At 43.0% G+C, this 18,840-nt stretch overlaps 1 protein-coding gene across 1 annotated transcript in view; it reads left to right on the top strand.

Moving 5' to 3' along the window:
* Nucleotides 1-2,511: 2,511 nt before the first annotated feature.
* The window catches only part of LOC139475302 (transmembrane protein 47-like), a 62,306-nt gene continuing 45,977 nt past the window's right edge, over nucleotides 2,512-18,840 (top strand). Inside the window, exons 1-2 of the mRNA XM_071258534.1 lie at nucleotides 2,512-3,155; nucleotides 3,513-3,838. Coding sequence (XP_071114635.1) covers nucleotides 3,625-3,838 — 214 coding nt within the window. The 5' untranslated portion in view covers nucleotides 2,512-3,155; nucleotides 3,513-3,624. The remainder of the gene's footprint in view (nucleotides 3,156-3,512; nucleotides 3,839-18,840) is intronic.

The following is an 18,840-nucleotide window of genomic DNA, read 5'->3' as shown; positions in this document are numbered from 1 at the left end:
CCCTATCGTCCCGTCGCCTGAGTGAGTGAGTGAGTTAGGTTTAACGCCATCTTGATTGCGGAGGAAAGCCTGAAGTGATGCAGGTCTTAGATGTTAAATTTTGTCATGAGTACAGTGCTGAAACACCAACAAGACTAACCAAGGCGAATCTGATACTTCAACCCAGGATCAATGGTTTCTGGCTTGCCAAGGGCCACAACTCTGCATAGCAAAGTCAGTCGCCTAAGAGTGAGTGAGTTAATATTTAAAGTCACATCGGCATTGTTTCAGCCATATCGTGACTAGTCGCCTAAAACGACTGGACCCCAGACTAATAAAATCATCCCAGCAACACCACGCCATTTAACTCTCAGCATCGCATTCCCATCACATTATCATCATCAAGCCCATATAACTTTCCTTTCAGCAACAGAAGTTTCGTTTTATCAACAATGCCATCACGCCGTGATGACAGTAGCATCATCACCTCAGCAGCAGCCGCAGCATATACATCACAATCAAGATAGAACCCCTTATCTTACCTCCATGTCAGAGTGTTGAGATCTTATTGGTCTCTGGTTCACGTGATCTTGATAAAATACCACTCATCCCGTCTGGAAGGGAAATCATTTAATAAGCGGAAGAATAAATCATGTATACCCCGCAACGACGAAAACAGACTGCATGTGGATAGGGGTAGAATAAATCTCGTGCACCTACAAACCAACAGTTTACTTGTCAATGAAAGTCAGGTGACGCAACACACGTTTACCTCGGATGAATCGAACAGTTGTTTTCTATCAATTTCTTATGCTTGTTATGCTTGACAAATTCGTCGTAGCAGTATTACTGTGGGTAGATGTAGTTTTATACGTCCGTCCAGCTCGTGGTATAAAACAAACTAACACGGGACGCATAAAGCCATATATACACCCCAAGTGATGTTGATGCAACTTATATTGTCACCTAAACAACCACTATCATTCCACGGCAATCGGCGTCGGTCGGTCAACAGTTTAAGCAAATGTAAACCAACAACGTCCTCATCATTATCGGTCATACGATATTCCCACAGTTCCAGCACCGCAGCGTGATGGCGGTTACGCATACTGTTAGTGTTCGAATGTTTTTCTTATTTAGATTGCCGCCGAAAATCTTAAAAAGATATAATAATCATGATCATGACAACAAAATTGAATAATCATACAGAAGGGTAATGATGATGTTTTTCATCTCTTCCGCCAAGCCAAGATGGAATATAGCTCGAATATTGCCAACAGCAGTTAACACTCTCACTCATATCACCTCCACGACATCAGCATCTCGATCAAACCTATCTTTTTCATAACCTACATCTTAAACACCACCTTCATCCTCAACATCATAGCATCGTCATTATTATCATAATTAACCGGGTCACGGGTGGCCCAGTCGTCTAAAGCGCCGCAATTAGCTGTGCAGAGTTCCGTTCCTTGGGCACACCAGAAACCTATGATTGTGGGTTCAAATCGCGGTTAGCCCCGATTATGTTTCTAGATTTGTCAGCACCATATCCGTGCTCGTGGGTTTCACCGAAGTCGTAAACGTCTGAGACCGGCATCACTTCGGGCTTTCCTCCCACGTTTAGCTGACACGCCGTGATGTAACTGGAATACTGTTACAAGCGGCGTTAAACCCAAATCACTACTCATAATTAACATCAACGTCAGTGTATTAACATCATCATCATCATCATCATAAGAACTATCCTGTCCTTTATTGTTGTGTTTCACTGTAAAGATATAAATAATTTTAAAGGAATATGTAATAATATTAAATGTGCATATGCATATGGAATATGCAATAAAAATGTTTAAAGTCATCAGAGATTCGGTATGTAAGAACTGGGTACAGGCAGCAACGCAAACAAGAGAAAAGAAAAACTTCTTGACGTTAAAGTTACAACTAATTTGGAGAGGTGATACACATAAGTTCTGACAGCTACGGAATATTTGGTTAGAAATCACCACCCTTGATATGTTTATTACCCTGCACAGCAATAATTAGCCAAGGGTTGGTCAGGATTACAGACTCGGAAAAAAGGGTTTTAAACGTACCAAAATAGACACAGTTTGCCTAAATGTTAAATCGCTTACTCACATATTTACTTCACACGTTAAGAAACGTTTCGTAACAAATTTCTCAGATGCTGGAATTACCGAATGTGTTTTCCGACCACACGAAAATCGCCTCGCCCGTATTTCGTTTCTCACAGAACATATCGACCGCTGCGACAGCCCCAGGTTTATGACATTCCATAAACACATGCATGCCGGGTCGCGCCGTGTCGCGGAACCCGCATTAAACTCTGTCAAAACACAGGCCCCTATAACATAGTTCACACTCCACAACGCGTTCTATAACCAGTACAACCAGGTGATCTTGACTTTAAACGCTTGGAATCGTTCAAAAATCAAATCTATTAATAGTTGGAAGGCACCGTGAGGGAAGCCCATGGAAGACTCTGCCATTGAGTCACGTGACGTGTAATGCCGCGCGTGCACGAGGATCAGTTTACAGCATTTGGTGGGGGTAAGAAGAGCCCATCTTGTAGAGGAGAGCTGCGTTCAGTATCGCATCCATGTCCGTGTTATTCTCCGCTGCTTTATGAGTCGCCATTGCCAACAAGACAGATACTGCAACTGAGGCGTGTGGGAACGACATACTGGCGCGCTGACCTACTTGGGAGAGCGGGAACCAGTGCATAGCCCTGTGAATGCACACTTCTCTGGCGGATATACTGTAGGAAGCTCTCTCTTGGCGTTCCCCGATAACAACTTCACAGCGCTCGATTAAGAGCCAATAGTACGCGGCGGGATTTCGAGTAGTGTGTGCAATTGTCTCAAATACCATAGTGTACGGCGCGTTAGCGGGAAGCCCCCAAGGTTGATATTAGTGGCATCGCTCGGTTACTGAGCTGGCAGTTACAAGGATTCCGTGAAGCCTATGACATCAACTTAGAACGGCGACGTAACCCGTCAGTCTGAGGCACGTTTGCTGTGCGGTGGGCGTTTAGCTGCACCAAAACCTGGATTTATCTACAAGCTGCTAGTGTCTGCTTCCTGCACCATTCATCTTGGTGCAGAGTTGAGAGGACCTTCACGTTTGCCAGTATTCCGTGACGTGTTGTCAGCAGTGTGAGTCTCTTCATATTCCACGAACGTTAATGTGCAGCAGTGCCAACTGCTTAAACCACGATTGTAGTTTTCTCCATAGTTTCACTCAAACATATGGTACATAACTTGACACCTGCGAGTTTTTTTTGTCTTTTTTGTTAACTTCCTCATGTTAATGTGGTCCAAATTTAAATTGTAGCAGATATTTTTGTTCATAAATGATTGTTACATCGTACATATATGTATATAAAGCGACAAGGATGGGTACTTCCTCATTATGCTGATACGTTCATCTACCATACATAGTGTACACACTTCTATACATAGCGGTAGGATAACCATAACTTCACTTACACATTTTTCCGTCGTCGTTTTCAGCGGACCCTTTGCACGCGGGATACTTGGGATTACGTGCCCATCACCTACCACTGTGTTCAGAACCACACGCTTCTTGGTTGACATCAGCACCCGGATATAACTACCCGTAGCCATGATGACCACGTGTTGCGCCATTTTGGGACTGGTTTTACTTGTGGTAACAAACCTTTGTATAATAATATCTTTTGCGACGCCATACTGGCTCGAAATCAAGGAAGACGATCTCGTCTACCAACAGCCCGCCCACCGAGGGCTATGGGCCTACTGTGACTACAGAGAGTGTATGTGGATCTTCCAGAGGAATTACGACCGCACAAGCGACGCAAGTAAGTCACATGTCCTTTCTTATATCTTGTTGAATCTGACGCCGAACAGCAACGACACAATCGGTAAAGGCGAGGCACGTCGCTGTGCGGAGTTGCGTCGAAAACCTATATCCGGGGTTCGAATCCCGGTTTGTTCAAATTATATTTCTTGGTTTGTCAGCACACTGACGTGCTATTGGGTTTCACAAAAATGGTATAGGTATGTTTGCAGCGTTCCCACCATGCCCACATTAACTTGACACTCCGTTATTAACTGAAATACAGTTCGACCTACGGGTTCAATTCCCCAAATGAGAAGAACGTGACGCCCCTTTCTTGGTGTTCCCGTTATTGTACAACGGGGAGTTTGTGAATATGCTTGAACACCGCTTTTTGCAATAATCCAGCGATGTCACGTCAACATCGAACCCGGGCCCTGAACGGGACGAGCCAACGCTTTAACCACTTGGCTACCCTACAGAACATTTGCGTGTATCAAGCTTCGAAAGAGGAATCCATTTTTGCGGAAACAGAAGCGTGTACTATAATTAGGTGGACAAGAATGGTACAATCAAAGACGACATAATTCACTGTCAGATTAATTTGTTTCTAGATTTGTCAGCACCATACCTATGCTCGTTGGTTTCACTGACTGGTATAGACCAAAGAACATCACTTAGAGTTTTCTGAATTTGATTTCTGTCACTTTTAAATACTTTTTATATGCAATGAACTGTCGAATAAATTTTTGGACTAAATAATTTGCTGCATTGAAATGCGGGATGGCCTATCCGGGTTTATCCCGCATTTCAATGGAGCAAATAATATTACCCAAATATCTCAAATCATTATTTTAAAGGTTTTAATTTTGCCATGGGTGTGTATGGCATTTTAAGAATAGTTTAACACCCGCAATCCAAAGAACAAAAAAATCATAGAAATATTCATCCACATGTTTTGAAGGTATTACATGACAGTAGCTGTGCGCAAAATGGCTTCATCACCCGTAGTGAGGGACGTAATCGCCCAGTTGGCGTGTGACCTTATGGCGGCACCATGTTGCATGCAGTCATCAGCTTGGGGTCAACTGTACATGTATGTTGTATACGTATTTTGGCATTGAGGAGCCCGTTGTCATTAGCAATCACGATTACCCTCGTCTTTACAACATACACCCAGTCTGGTGTAATGTATAGCAGGCAACACGAGCGTAACATTTACACCAACTGGTTTTCATCCTCTTACGCGCAGCATGTTTGTACGCAGCTGCATCCAGCCTAGTGGGTTGATGGTGGCGTTAATGAGGATGATACAGAAGAACCCTCTATTTCAATGTACTATGTCAACAGTAAAACCACAGTGACTCCTCTTTCATCGCTGAATGTTGATTATCAAAGTATGTGTATTTATATTCCATTATACTACCACTTAGTATAAACTCCCGACAGATGGCGTTCATCACCAAACCCCGTATGTTGTCCTCGGGTGAAGGCTTGTTTATCTTTAGTTTGGCTCGGTGACTGCTTCTTTGCCTTTTGGTAATGATCAACATACGACTTCAATCCTGACGTCGTTATTAATGGGCCGATGAGGATATTAGAAACAGAAAGTACTTGTTAAATGGTGTCTGCACAGTCATATTTGTCGGACGGTTTGGGGTGCCCAGTTCCATGGGGATAGCGTTTGTTTGTTGTTTAAAGCCGCACTCAGCAATATTCCAGCTATATGACGGCGTTCTGTAAAATAATCGAGTCTGTACCAGACAATCCAGTGATTGACATCATGAGCATCGATCCACGCAATTGGGATATGATGACATTCATCAACCAAGTCAGCGAACCTGACCACCCGTTCTCGTTAGTCGCCTCTTACGCCTGTATTGGCAAGCATGGGTTACCGAAGACCTGTTCTACCCCGGATCTTCACGGGTCCCATGGAGATGGGGGTACCGACGTCATGTCACATGTAAATGGTGATATCTGATTGAATTGGTTCAGCTCAACCACACCTCGCGTTGTGTATATTATACTAATCTTATCACATGCACGAAACAAATTCTAAAAGTTAGTTGTAATTTATACATCGCCATTACACATTTAGAGTCGGGTCAGGAAAGGTACCAGAATATCCAGGCTTGTTGCAGACGTCTGATACGGGGAACCGGTGGGCAAAATGGTGGCTGAGCGTTGATTAAGTGAGATGCAGGACCCGTGAAGATCCTAGTTAGAACAGGTTTTCAGCAACCCATGCTTGTCGTAAGAGGCGACTCACGGGATCGGGTGGTCAGGCTCGCTGACTAAGCCATCGTATCCAAATTGCGTGGATCGATGCTCATGATGTCAATCACTGGATTGTCTGTTCCAGGCTCGATTATTTACAGACCGCTGGAATATTCCTGAGTGCGGCGTTAAACAACAAAAAAACATCAAATGCGATGCAGACCAACAAAGACCAATTGTCACCTGGGCCCACTTGCACAAAGCGATCTTATCGCTAAGATGATTGTAACTCCCATACTTTAGCATAGGCTTACAACAGTCTTAGCGCTAAGATCGTTTTGTGCAAGTGGGCCCAGGTCTGCTGCATGGGTCACCCTAGACTAACATTTAGTCTCTGAAATCTTATATTACACAATATTCTTGGCTCTAAAAATGAAAAAAAATCCCTTTGCTGATTTCAGAATAGAGTTAGCTTGAGCTGGCTAGACTTGCTTTTGTATACATTTCTAGATTATTATTTTTTCATAAAATAAATATATTCCACGGTCATGGTGCAGGACTAGGGTCACCCAACCCAGACGATTTTAAGCGTTGATCACGTGCACTTTATGGGTCATTGTGATGTGTGTTGTATTTCCTTACAGAGGGTAACATTGCTGTGATAGATTATGATACACATATATATTTGTTTTAGTGGTATAGTCGACAAGCATTCATTAGTTCTAAAGTGACAGTGCGCCTTTGTCAAACTTTGAAGCGACCATTGAGTGAGTTACTGTAACATATTATGATGGCATATTGTAAGGATGCTTTGCGACAATCGATATGCATTCCACAATGAAGTACAGCCACCTGTTGCCTGGCGTTCCGAGCAAATCAAGTCCACGTGATCGGACTCGCATGCCTCAAGCGGAGACACGGCCACTTTGTTTGTTTGTTTATTTGTTTGTTGTTTATCGCCGCATTCCAGGTAAATGACGACGGGCTGTTAATAATCGAGTTTGGACCAGTAAATCCAGTGATTGACATCATGAGCATCGATCCACGCAAATGGGATACGATGACATGCATCAACCAAGTCAGCGGGCCTGACCACCCGATCCCGTTAGTCGCCTCTTACGGCAAGCATAGTTGCCTTTTATGGCAAGCATGGGTTGCTGAAGACATATTCTACCCCGGATCCTCACGGGTCGTCACGGCCACTGTTCAGGTGGACGTCTACAAAACAATCACATGTAAAGTGACTAGCAAAGACTAGGATAAGTGTGCCTTTACTAAGTAGTTATCTTAGCTAACATAATTGCGACGAAAGCAGCTGTTCCTCAAAGATGATGGAACCATGAATAAGGTGGCGAGGGTGAAATGGGGTTTAACGTCGCTTCCAAGATTATTGTACTCATAAAGCGACGTGCATGCACGTGTGTGTCTGTGTGTGTGTGGCTGCTTGTACTAGTCCACTGCTTGCCCACTGTGATACCATGCCGCAGTTTAACATGAATATCCCACTCAGACACAGTAGACTGACTCCGAGCCGACCAGTTCTTGTAATAGCGCCTTAATGCCGGGCGCCAGACAGGGTAACAACAAGTACCATCCAATAACGTCTTTTGGTATGACGCGACCGGGGTTCGAACTCCGGACCTTCCGCTCTCCGGGCTCGACAACTAGACCACGGAGTCGGTCGGTAACTGACTAAGACAGCCATACCTTTACAAAGATGATGGTCAATAGTGCCTCTACTAAGATGGGGGTAACCTGACGAAGGCACTTGTAGCTCTAAGATGAATGGTAACTAGAATAAACAAGCAGTACCGCCACTAATTATAAGGCCGCAGTGCCTGACCTGGACCTAGACTATGTCTCTTGCTAGAGGCATATACGACATAACTTTAACTTCATTTGGAAAACAGGATATTGTGTAGAATACATGGAGAAATCTGATATGGCCTATGTATTTATCTGTACGGCAGACAGGAGCAAGAACTATTCCGTCATCAGTAGATTACTAACTGTTTTGCTCCATAATCTGACTAGACGTGTATTACACACCTCACTAGAAGTAGAAGGAGGTGTAAGATAAGCTGTATATACGACACCCTGGCACTCTCATGCACCCTGCTGGCAGACACTCGTCGCCTGTCAGTTTGTGTTCAGAAAAAAACAAATAAATCCCCTTCTGATGCAGATGCCTTTCTTGACAAAATACAAAAAACGGACGAGCTGTGTACTGAGAGTGTGCTGTGTGTGCCTTGTGACCGTGCAGGTTATGTCTCAGGAATACGAATCCCGTTTGATGTGGATGTCTCTGTGGGAATGTGATATGGGTGATAAGACTGACCTTTAGTCCCAGAAGTAACGTTCTCTCATTTATCATTATGTATCTACAAAATAAAATACAAATGGAGCCTAGAGTAATGCTTAATTGAAGGACTCGGGGAATCTAGACTTGCCAAATATTCCAGACTTGAGTTGTATTCTTTCTAGGGTCTGGGAGACAAGACTCTGGGTGATGAACAGTGATGTGTTTGGTGCCATCTGGCGAGGGTTGGTGTGGGTGTTCATGGTTGAGAATACATGCATCACTGTGTAGACTGACCTCTGTATTTTGTTGAGACGATTGGTATCGTCCACGCAGTAATATATGTAGTTACCTTTGCTTTAGTGTCAGTTGGACCTGGGGTAGAATAGGTCTTCAGGAAACCATGCTTGGCGATTATGGTTGTCGTAAGGGGCGACTAACGGGACCGGGTGGTCAGGCTCGCTGACTTGGTTGAAGCATGTCGTCGATCCCAACTGATTGGATCGATGCTCATGCGTTCAATCACTGGATTGTCTGGTTCAGACTCGATTATTTACAAACCGCCGTTATATAGCTGGAATATGGCTGAGTGCGGCGTTAAACGACAAAGAAACAAAATAGTATCAGTTGAGTAAGGTAACAGGTTACCATCTTTAGCACTTACCAAAGTAACCAAACTTCCCCCGCGCCAACGACACAAGTGTACACTAAACAATCGCAATGAAGAAGTGTTAAATCCAACTATAGTTCTGTTACAGTCTAACCGATACGACTTTGTATGTTTTTTCTGCTTTTGGTTCTGCGGGATCTGTTTTAGCAGTTTAGCTATTTTCGTATCTTCCACGATCCTCTGAGATGCTTTTAGGAGGATCTCACCACATGTTTAACCTATATTTATGGACGTCTTCTTATCACATACCAAATATTATCGCTTATTACTCTAACAGGATTGGAGCTGTCAGGCTCTTTTCGTTTACCAGAACCAAAACTAATAAACGGGGAGTAAGTTATATGTAGGCTACATATCTTGTACTTGAACATATGACGTCGAGTTGACTGATATCACATATCCGTGATGCTTAGTCATTATCAGGGCGCCCTCGATGTGCCGACTCTATTGATTGGCTATCAGACAGGACTTCCGGCGAAGATTTTGGGAAATGATGTCACTTCCGGGACATCATGGTGATTTTAAAATCCATTGAAGCTTATCTCGATGAACTTAATGAACGGCCCACGGCTGAATTTGGGCTTTTGCAGTTTAATGGTTGATTGGTTTGTTGTTTTACGCCGCATTAGCAATATTCCAACTGTTCTGTAAATAATCGAGTCTGGACCAGACAATCCAGTGATTGACATCGAGAGCATCGATCCACGCAATTGGAATACAATGACATGCATCAACTTAGTCAGCGAGCCTGACCACCCGATCCCGTGAGTCGCCTCTTACAACAAACATAGTCGCTAATTACGGCAAGTATGGGTTGCTGAAGCTATATGACGGCGATTACTGCGGGACAATAATCTAGTCTGGACCAGACAATCCAGTGATTGATATCATGAGCATTGATCCACGCAGTTTAATGAGATTAACTGTAAAAAAATAATTATGTTTCGGAAGTGTAAGGTGTTAGATAAACAACCAATGTCAATACCGCCTCTATAGTGCTGTCGTGTTCCTTTGCGGAAACGTTCGAACATAAATAATCATTCATAAATGATTTCTTCTTTGTTTTTGCCACACTCAGCAATATCCCAGCATTATGATGACGGTCTGTATATTATCGAGTCTGAACGAGATTGACATAAGCAACGATCCACGCAGTTGGGATACGATTACATGCATCAACCAAGTCAGCGAGCCTGACCACCCGATCCCGTTAGTCGCCTCTTAAGAAGCATGGGCTGCTTAAGACCAATTTTAACTGGGTCTTCATGGGGAAGTGAGTGAATGAGGCTGATGTAACCCCGCTTTGAACCCTCTGTATTTCGGATATATTACGGCGTTTAGCTTCATCAACCAAGTCAATGAGCCTGACAACCCGATCCAATCTTGTCGCCTCTTACGACCATCATCTGGGACCCATGTGCCTACCCGGAAGCATCACGGGATGATATATATATACATAGACTGTAGTTAAAGTTGAGCGCATAGTGTTGGAAACGGGTAGCAATCAGTCAAGGCATGGGGTCCGTTAATTACAGGTGCCGGGACTTTGAAAACAAATTGAGTGAGTGAGTGAGTATGGTTTTACGCCTTTTTTTTTAGCAATATTCCAGCATTTTCACGGCGGGGGACACCAGAAATGGGCTTCACACATTGTACCCATGTGGGAAATCCAACCTAGGTCTACGGTGTGACGAGCAAACGCTTTAACCACTGGACTACTCCACCGCCTCTGATGGAGTATGGACAGCTGAGTGGGGGTTAGTCAGTTGGAGTGAGTGAGTGAGTTGGGTTTAACGCCCCTCAGTATTCCAGTTATACCACGGCGTGTCAGCTTAATGTTGTTTGAGGGAAGTTGCCTTACCTCATTCTCAGTGGTTATCAAATATATATTTTTAATATTTTACAATATCATCACAGCGCTTTTGAATAAATATGAGCACTGTGATTGTTGTGTGGTGTCTCCTAGAGACTCCAACTTGGATGGTGAACGGCGCTTCTACAATGGGGATTTTGAAATATTTGATTTTCTCGAGGCGGTGGACATTGCTTGTTAACAATACATCAATGTCACGCTTTTATCAACTGAAAACACTCCCGTGGAAGGTAAAAAACATATTATCGACTGCCTTTCGTTCACTGGAAAAAATATTGCATCAGATTTGAATCTCCGCGTGAGCTTGAGCGTCTTTATTATTTGTGGAACAGATACCGTAATACCATTGGGCATGCAATAAAGATGAGTTTTGCAGGCGAGGCCTTCGTCTGTCCCACTGGGAAAACATGACCGGTATGACATGCGTCTTGTGTCTTTACAAGAAATTAGAAAGTATAGCTAGGGGTATGGTCACATGGATCTGTGCACCGGAGGGATGGGGGATGGGGATTGTTTCGTATCTTCAGCATGTGAGTGGATGGTCTGGATTTTTATTCGATTTCCATCACTATTCAAGCCATAACGCGGAGGGGTGGGTTCATCATATTGCACCCACTTTGGGAATCGAACGGGGGTTGTCGACGAGACGAGCGGGCGTTTTGACCCCCAGGCTACGCCAGCGCGACATGGGCGGGTACGGTTTTGATACCAGGGTACCCCAGCGCCACATGGGCGGTTGGTTGTGAACCCTAGGCTACACCAGCACCACATGGGCGAGAAGTTCGATGGGATCGATGCTATGCATCAACCAAATCGGCGAGCCTGACCACCCGATCCCGTTAGTCGACAAGCATAGTCGCCTGTTACGACAATCAACAAGCATGAGTTGCTGAATACCTATTCTACCCCGGATCTTCACGGGTTTCAGTAGGCCAGGTAGCTCACCTGTCACCTTTATTAGGGACAAATTCCTAAATTGACGCAGATCGGAGACCTGGACGAAATCAGATGTATTTTATACAGGTATTACCTTTTATTGTCCCAGGAATATAAATATATGTAATTATGCATAACCATCTATATAAGTCATTGGCCTGCTGCCGCTCCTATCGGGGTTATAATAAACAGTTCGCCGAGTGATCGATTCCGTTATGTTCAGTATTGTCACGTGTAGATCTCTTTTGTACACGAAGTGATGTATGAAATAGCGTATTTATTAGTTTTGGTTATAATGAAACACAGTCGTGGTGTGAAGCACAGTCGTGGTGTGATGATTTAATCAATGTTGAAAAATGTATTCCTATTGCCTGGAAATTGATAGGTTGGGTTGGAAATGGGTTTCAGACCGGAATGACATGTTTTTCAATAAAAATACTGTTTGATCAATTCCGGTCCATTGCAACCTTTATAGTGCCATAGATTATGTTGTTCATGATGCTGGTGATGTCAAATTGTCGAAGGGGTGGAGTGAATCCAGTGTAGCCGACGGGAAGGGTCCGTCAGTCAAATGACTCATATTTCGTTTTTGGATTATAATTAAGTTAAACAAAGGAAGTTGCGGATACGGAATGTGAAAATAAAACTAAAGCCTTATATTGTACAGGTTGGGTTTTGTAAAGGAAAAAGACGGCATCACGTGCCTTTAATTTTATTTCCCGAGGACAGACTTGATATTTGAGTCGACAACCGTCACAAATATTAAATACAATTTTTTGTCGGGAATATAGTCATTTTTTTGTTTTGTGATTAACGCGCAATCTCCGTTAACACATTTCTTTTCGGATTGTGGGGAAGATAAATAAAGATATTATGTTAATCTTTTACGCAGCATGAAGATGTATTCGATAACAAATGTGTAAGTTCGACACACTATACCGTTTGTAGAACCGTTATCCCACCACACCATGTGAAACGCAGTGCATTTGGAATGCATAATTCATCTAAAGTTGCATGCCTAAAGACGGGGATTCACAAAATAATCAGAGATCAAGAACTCGCCGCTTCTTATCACAAGCGAGGGAAAGCTATGAATAAACGTTGGAATAAAATGGATGCCAAAATTGGTATTATTGCATGCTGTCTGAGAGCCAGTTCGCCCCGGTAATAGTCATGATTCTAGGAGGTCACATTTGGTATGCACAGCCTCATTTAAACGCCTGTTTTGAATAAACGCCGCGTCTGAGGGAATCAGAGAAATAAACAGTTGGGCGGGAATTGGATCAAGGGCGTCAAATTGTGAGTCGTACATCACACGCCACCATGAAAAGCGCCAGAACGTGCTGTCATATTATCTAACAACTTTCCAGACGTCGATTGCCAGCCTTCAACACGTGCATACAGGACATCCACAGGCATATGTCCACTCACCAAGTTATATGAGTGCTTTCACATTGTGACTCCCCTCGAGATGAGGGATGGGTGGGAGACAGAACAGAACGGAACTTGATCATCAAAAAAGTATAAAAATGAGCTCAGTAGTTTCTTATCCGTTTAGCTTGGTTATGAGATGGGAATGAAGGCATCGCAATCTAAATATGGAAGTGGAAATGGTCAGTGTGCGTTTAAGTAATTTTAAAAGAGGTTCGCTGCTAAAATTAGGCCATACTTATTTATGCTCAGGACGTTTCCGAAATGAGCTAACTAAGGAAGTGATTCATTTTGAGACGACGGAAATTCGTGTTCTGTATTATATTAGACTGAGAGAGCCGAGTTGCCATGTCCATGCCAGGAAGCAAGGGTAAAATAAGTATACATCCTTTGGGAAGCACTTCTGTGTGACTTGCGCAGCAACCCAAAGCCGTTGTTACGTCCTGTCCTACTGTTGATTGAAACGTTGATCACGGTGCGTGAAACAACTGGCTGAAGTCGGTCACAATCAGTCATTTGCCGTTATCACAATCAGTCATTTGCCGTTATCACAATCAGTCATTTGCCGTTATCACAATCAGTCATTTGCCGTTATCACAATCAGTCATTTGCCGTTATCACAATCAGTCATTTGCCGTTGTTACAATCAGTCAGGTTCCATGACTTCACTCAGTCAATTGCCGTTGTTACAATCAGTCAGGTTCCATGACTTCACTCAGTCATTTGCCGTTGTTACAATCAGTCAGGTTCCATGACTTCACTCAGTCAATTGCCGTTGTTACAATCAGTCAGGTTCCATGACTTCACTCAGTCATTTGCCGTTGTTACAATCAGTCAGGTTCCATGACTTCACTCAGTCAATTGCCGTTATCACAATCACTCAGTTGCCATGACTTCACTCAGTCAATTGCCGTTATCACAGTCACTCAGTTGCCATGACTTCACTCAGTCAATTGCCGTTATCACAGTCACTCAGTTGCCATGACCTCACTCAGTCAATTGCCGTTATCACAATCAGTCAGTTGCAATGACCTCACTCAGTCATTTGCCGTTATCAAAATCAGTCAGTTGCCGATATCACAATCAGTCAATTGCCGTTATCACAGTCACTCAGTTATCATGACCTCACTCAGTCAGTTGCCGTTATCGAAATCAGTCAATTGCCGATATCACAATCAGTCAATTGCCGTTATCACAATCAGTCAGTTGCCATTATCAAAATCAGTCAGTTGCCGATATCACAATCAGTCAATGGCCGTTATCACAGTGACCCAGTTGCCATGACCTCACTCAGTCAGTTGCCGTTATCACAATCAGTCGATTGCCGTTATCACAATCAGTCAATTGCCGTTATCACAATCAGTCAATTGCCGTTATCATAATCAGTCAATTGCCATGACCTCACTCAGTCAATTGCCGTTATCACAATCAGTCAATTGCCGTTATCACAATCAGTCAATTGCCGTTATCATAATCAGTCAATTGCCATGACCTCACTCAGCCAATTGCCGTTATCACAATCAGACAGTTTCTGTCACCACAAATATAAGTCGAATCCCGTGTCGAAATCAGACAGAATGCAATGGATTTTTATGAATGACCTGCAATCAAATTCATGTGTTTTCGAGCATAAGTTGTATCGACAAGAATGGCTTTTATTTAAAAATGCGGTTTCCGCTCACCATCCGCTGTACAAAACATGTCGCCCACAGGCATACTTAGTTCTGCATAAACCCCAGATCTAGAACAGAGAAGACACCCTCCCACTCATTGTGACATCAATAAGCGTCAGCCTTTCTTCCGCTCCCCTTTCATTTTTTCTGCTATTCTTTCATCGCAGATGTACGTTGATATAATCTCGACTCTCGGGAGATTCGTGTTCTTATCAACCCCCACACAGACGCCCCTGTCATCAATAACGGCATCAAAACATCAGAAAAACACATCCCCAACTCAAACCCTATGCATATCCGCTCTGTCAGTCGCCTGCCACCCCAAGGACCCCTCACACACGGCACTACACTACACTACGCTACACTACACTACACTACACTACACTACACTACACTACACTACACTACACTACACAACACGGCACTACACTACACTACACTACACTACACTACACTACACTACACAACACTGCACCACACTATACTACACTACACTACACTACACTCCTTTACACTACACAACACGGCACTACACTACACTGTACTGTACTACACAACACTACACTGCACAACACTACACAACACGGCACTACACTACAAAACACGGCACTACACAACACGGCACTACACTGCACAACACTACACTACACTACACTACACGGCACTACACTACACAACACGGCACTACACTACACTACACTACACAACACGGCACTACACTACACAACACTACACAACACTTCACTACACAACACGGCACTACACTACACTGCACCACACTACACAACACTACACAACACGGCACTACACTACACTACACAACACGGCACTACACTACACTACACTACACTGCACTACACTACACTACACAACACCTCACCGCACCACACTACACAACACTACACCACACTGCACAACACTACACAACACTACACAACACTGCACTACACCACACCACACCACACCACACCACACTACACTGCACTACACTGCACCACACTACACAACACAACACTACACTACACTACACTACACTACACTACACTACACTACATTACAACCTAGCCTCCTACCAAACCCACACCCTCTCCCCTACCGCAGGCTCACAGCCACACCCTTGGTATCTGGGGACCTTCAGAAACATTGTCGAATTCATTTGCGTACCGCACGCAGAATGTAGTCATCTATCCATACCATCCACATACTGACACCTTTCAACCACCCAGCCGTTTTCTCCGCCTACCCTTGTCCCCAACCCCCAAGGACACAGACCCACTCCCCACCTACAATCGCCTACCAGCACCGTGCGTCTCTAAGAGCATGTTTGTGTATGTATACATGTATGTTAGTCGTTGTTCAAAACGATGGGTAAATGTTTAATGGTGAAACACAATCTCATTTTACTGTTTGCTATTTGTTATTTTTCCTGTTAGTACAGACATCACCTATCGCGACTGAGCAAGACAAACACCCCCGATTATGTCAGTGTCTAGCGTCGTGGGAGTTATCTATTGAGTAATCAGTGTTCCTAGTGGTTGGGTGGTCGCTGGTTCGCGATTGACGAGATCTATTGACGAGAGTTTGGAAGCTACGTGATTTGGCCCGAGATTTCACCCATCCATAGCTCGAGACTGGGTTAGAAGCAATTGCTAGATAGTAATTGCTTACGCTGCACATATGTTGAAGTCACGCACCAGAAAGTAGGATATGAAATACCTTCCTCGCCATGTTAGCGATACAGTGATGGAGAGACGTAATTGAACGTACAAAAGGCGTACCCCAACGTGGGCTAGACGTAATTGACAGTGGGAGGGAGGCAAATTACTGGGAATCGGAGAACAGCCTAGTGACTGCTTCGCTTTTAGAGCCATAACTGATCACATAAATGTTCTATAAAGTCTCTCTAGCTGAGAGAGGCATAAATGGTTCATGCTTATAGTTTGTCCAAGTCTATTTGACCGCTCAAACAGGCGTAACCTAATAAAAGCACGCCGAACAGTATTAACTCTCCTAATAGTTTTCCGTTAGGGCTGTACCGACAGATCACATGGCCCGTATTGAGGATTGCAGATCAAAATCGACGTGCTCAAGTCCACCAAGTGATGCTGTCCAACATTTGTTGCAGTAACCCCCTTTGATATATTTATTTGGTGCAGCAATATTTATATACATCTTATCTTATACCGGAAATGGATGTATTGTATTTAAAACTGTATGTTCCTACATACACTTAATCAATATTCTACACGGAAGGTTGTTTTTAACGCTGCTTTAGTCATATCACAACTTTATACGGGAGGAATGCACAGAAAAGCGAAGACGTTTGCCGGTAGAAATCTGGTGTTCTGACCCAGAATCGGCAGATCTATGTAGGGCTAAGGGTCGCAACTCGTCGAATTGCAGCGCGTTTGGCCGCTTGGTTGCTTGAATGGTGAGTCTGTTGTCAGGCTAACATTGTCCTTGCCCCCATGGTATCATCACTACTAACATTCGCGGAAAGTGTGAGCCGAAGAAAAACATCAACATAAGCCGTCACGTGGTCGTGGTCCAAGTGGCCATCAGAACTGAAACATTAGGAACTGGCGTTATTTAGGAGAGTTCGGAAGCTCGTCAGACACTGGGAGGAATCTCCGCGGTACCGGTGAATGTCTTTATAGCCCGTGTACGTCACATCACACCAGACAGGCCGATATTACTCGATGTTTATTACGGATTCTAAGTGGGTCGTGTGAGGAAAAAGAAACGTAGATTGTCTTGTCAGGTTACACGTTGACCCGAGCTTAGCGGTGCTGAATCTGCCCATCAGTGGAATTTATGAAAGCGCTTTCATGTTATATTTCAGTGTTATGGTCGGAGATGTTTATAGCTATGTCATTTCTAGTAGGATGATAAATTATAAATTTAAGAAATTATGAATAATCAAGCATTGAAATATCACAATTACATGCAAACAGTGTTGAATTACATTCAAATATCACAATTATATTCAACAGTGTTGCCACACATTCAGATATCACAATTACATTCAAACAGTGTTGCCACACATTCAAATATCACAATTTCGTTCAACAGTGTTGCCACACATTCAAATATCACAATTACATTCAATAGTGTTGCCACACATTCAAATATCACAATTACATTCAAATATCACAATTAAATTCAACAGTGTTGCCACACATTCAAATATCACAATTACATTCAACAGTGTTGCCATCACATTCAAATATCACAATTACATTCAATAGTGTTGCCACACATTCAAATATCACAATTACATTCAATAGTGTTGCCACTCATATAAATATCACAATTACATTCAAACAGTGATGCCACACATTCAAATATCACAATTTCATTCAACAGTGTTGCCACATATTAAATATCACAATTATATTCAAACAGTGTTGCCATCACATTTAAATATCACAATTACATTCAATAGTGTTGCCACACATTCAAATATCACAATTACATTCAATAGTGTTGCCACACATATAAATATCACAATTACATTCAAACAGTGTTGCCAAACATTCAAATATCACAATTTCATTCAAATATCACAATTACATTCAATAGTGTTGCCACACATTCAAATATCACAATTACATTCAACAGTGTTGCCATCACATTCAAATATCACAATTACAATCAATAGTGTTGCCACACATTCAAATATCACAATTACATTCAACAGTGTTGCCATCACATTCAAATATCACAATTACATTCAATAGTGTTGCCACACATTCAAATATCACAATTACATTCAATAGTGTTGCCACTCATATAAATATCACAATTACATTCAAACAGTGATGCCACACATTCAAATATCACAATTTCATTCAACAGTGTTGCCACATATTAAATATCACAATTATATTCAAACAGTGTTGCCATCACATTTGAATATCAC

Source organism: Haliotis cracherodii, unplaced genomic scaffold (assembly GCF_022045235.1).
Source record: "Haliotis cracherodii isolate W230 unplaced genomic scaffold, xgHalCrac1.p SCAF_1, whole genome shotgun sequence".
Taxonomy (NCBI): domain Eukaryota; kingdom Metazoa; phylum Mollusca; class Gastropoda; order Lepetellida; family Haliotidae; genus Haliotis; species Haliotis cracherodii.
The sequence above is the reverse complement of the archived record's forward strand: the minus strand, read 5'-3'. Positions and strand labels throughout refer to the sequence as shown.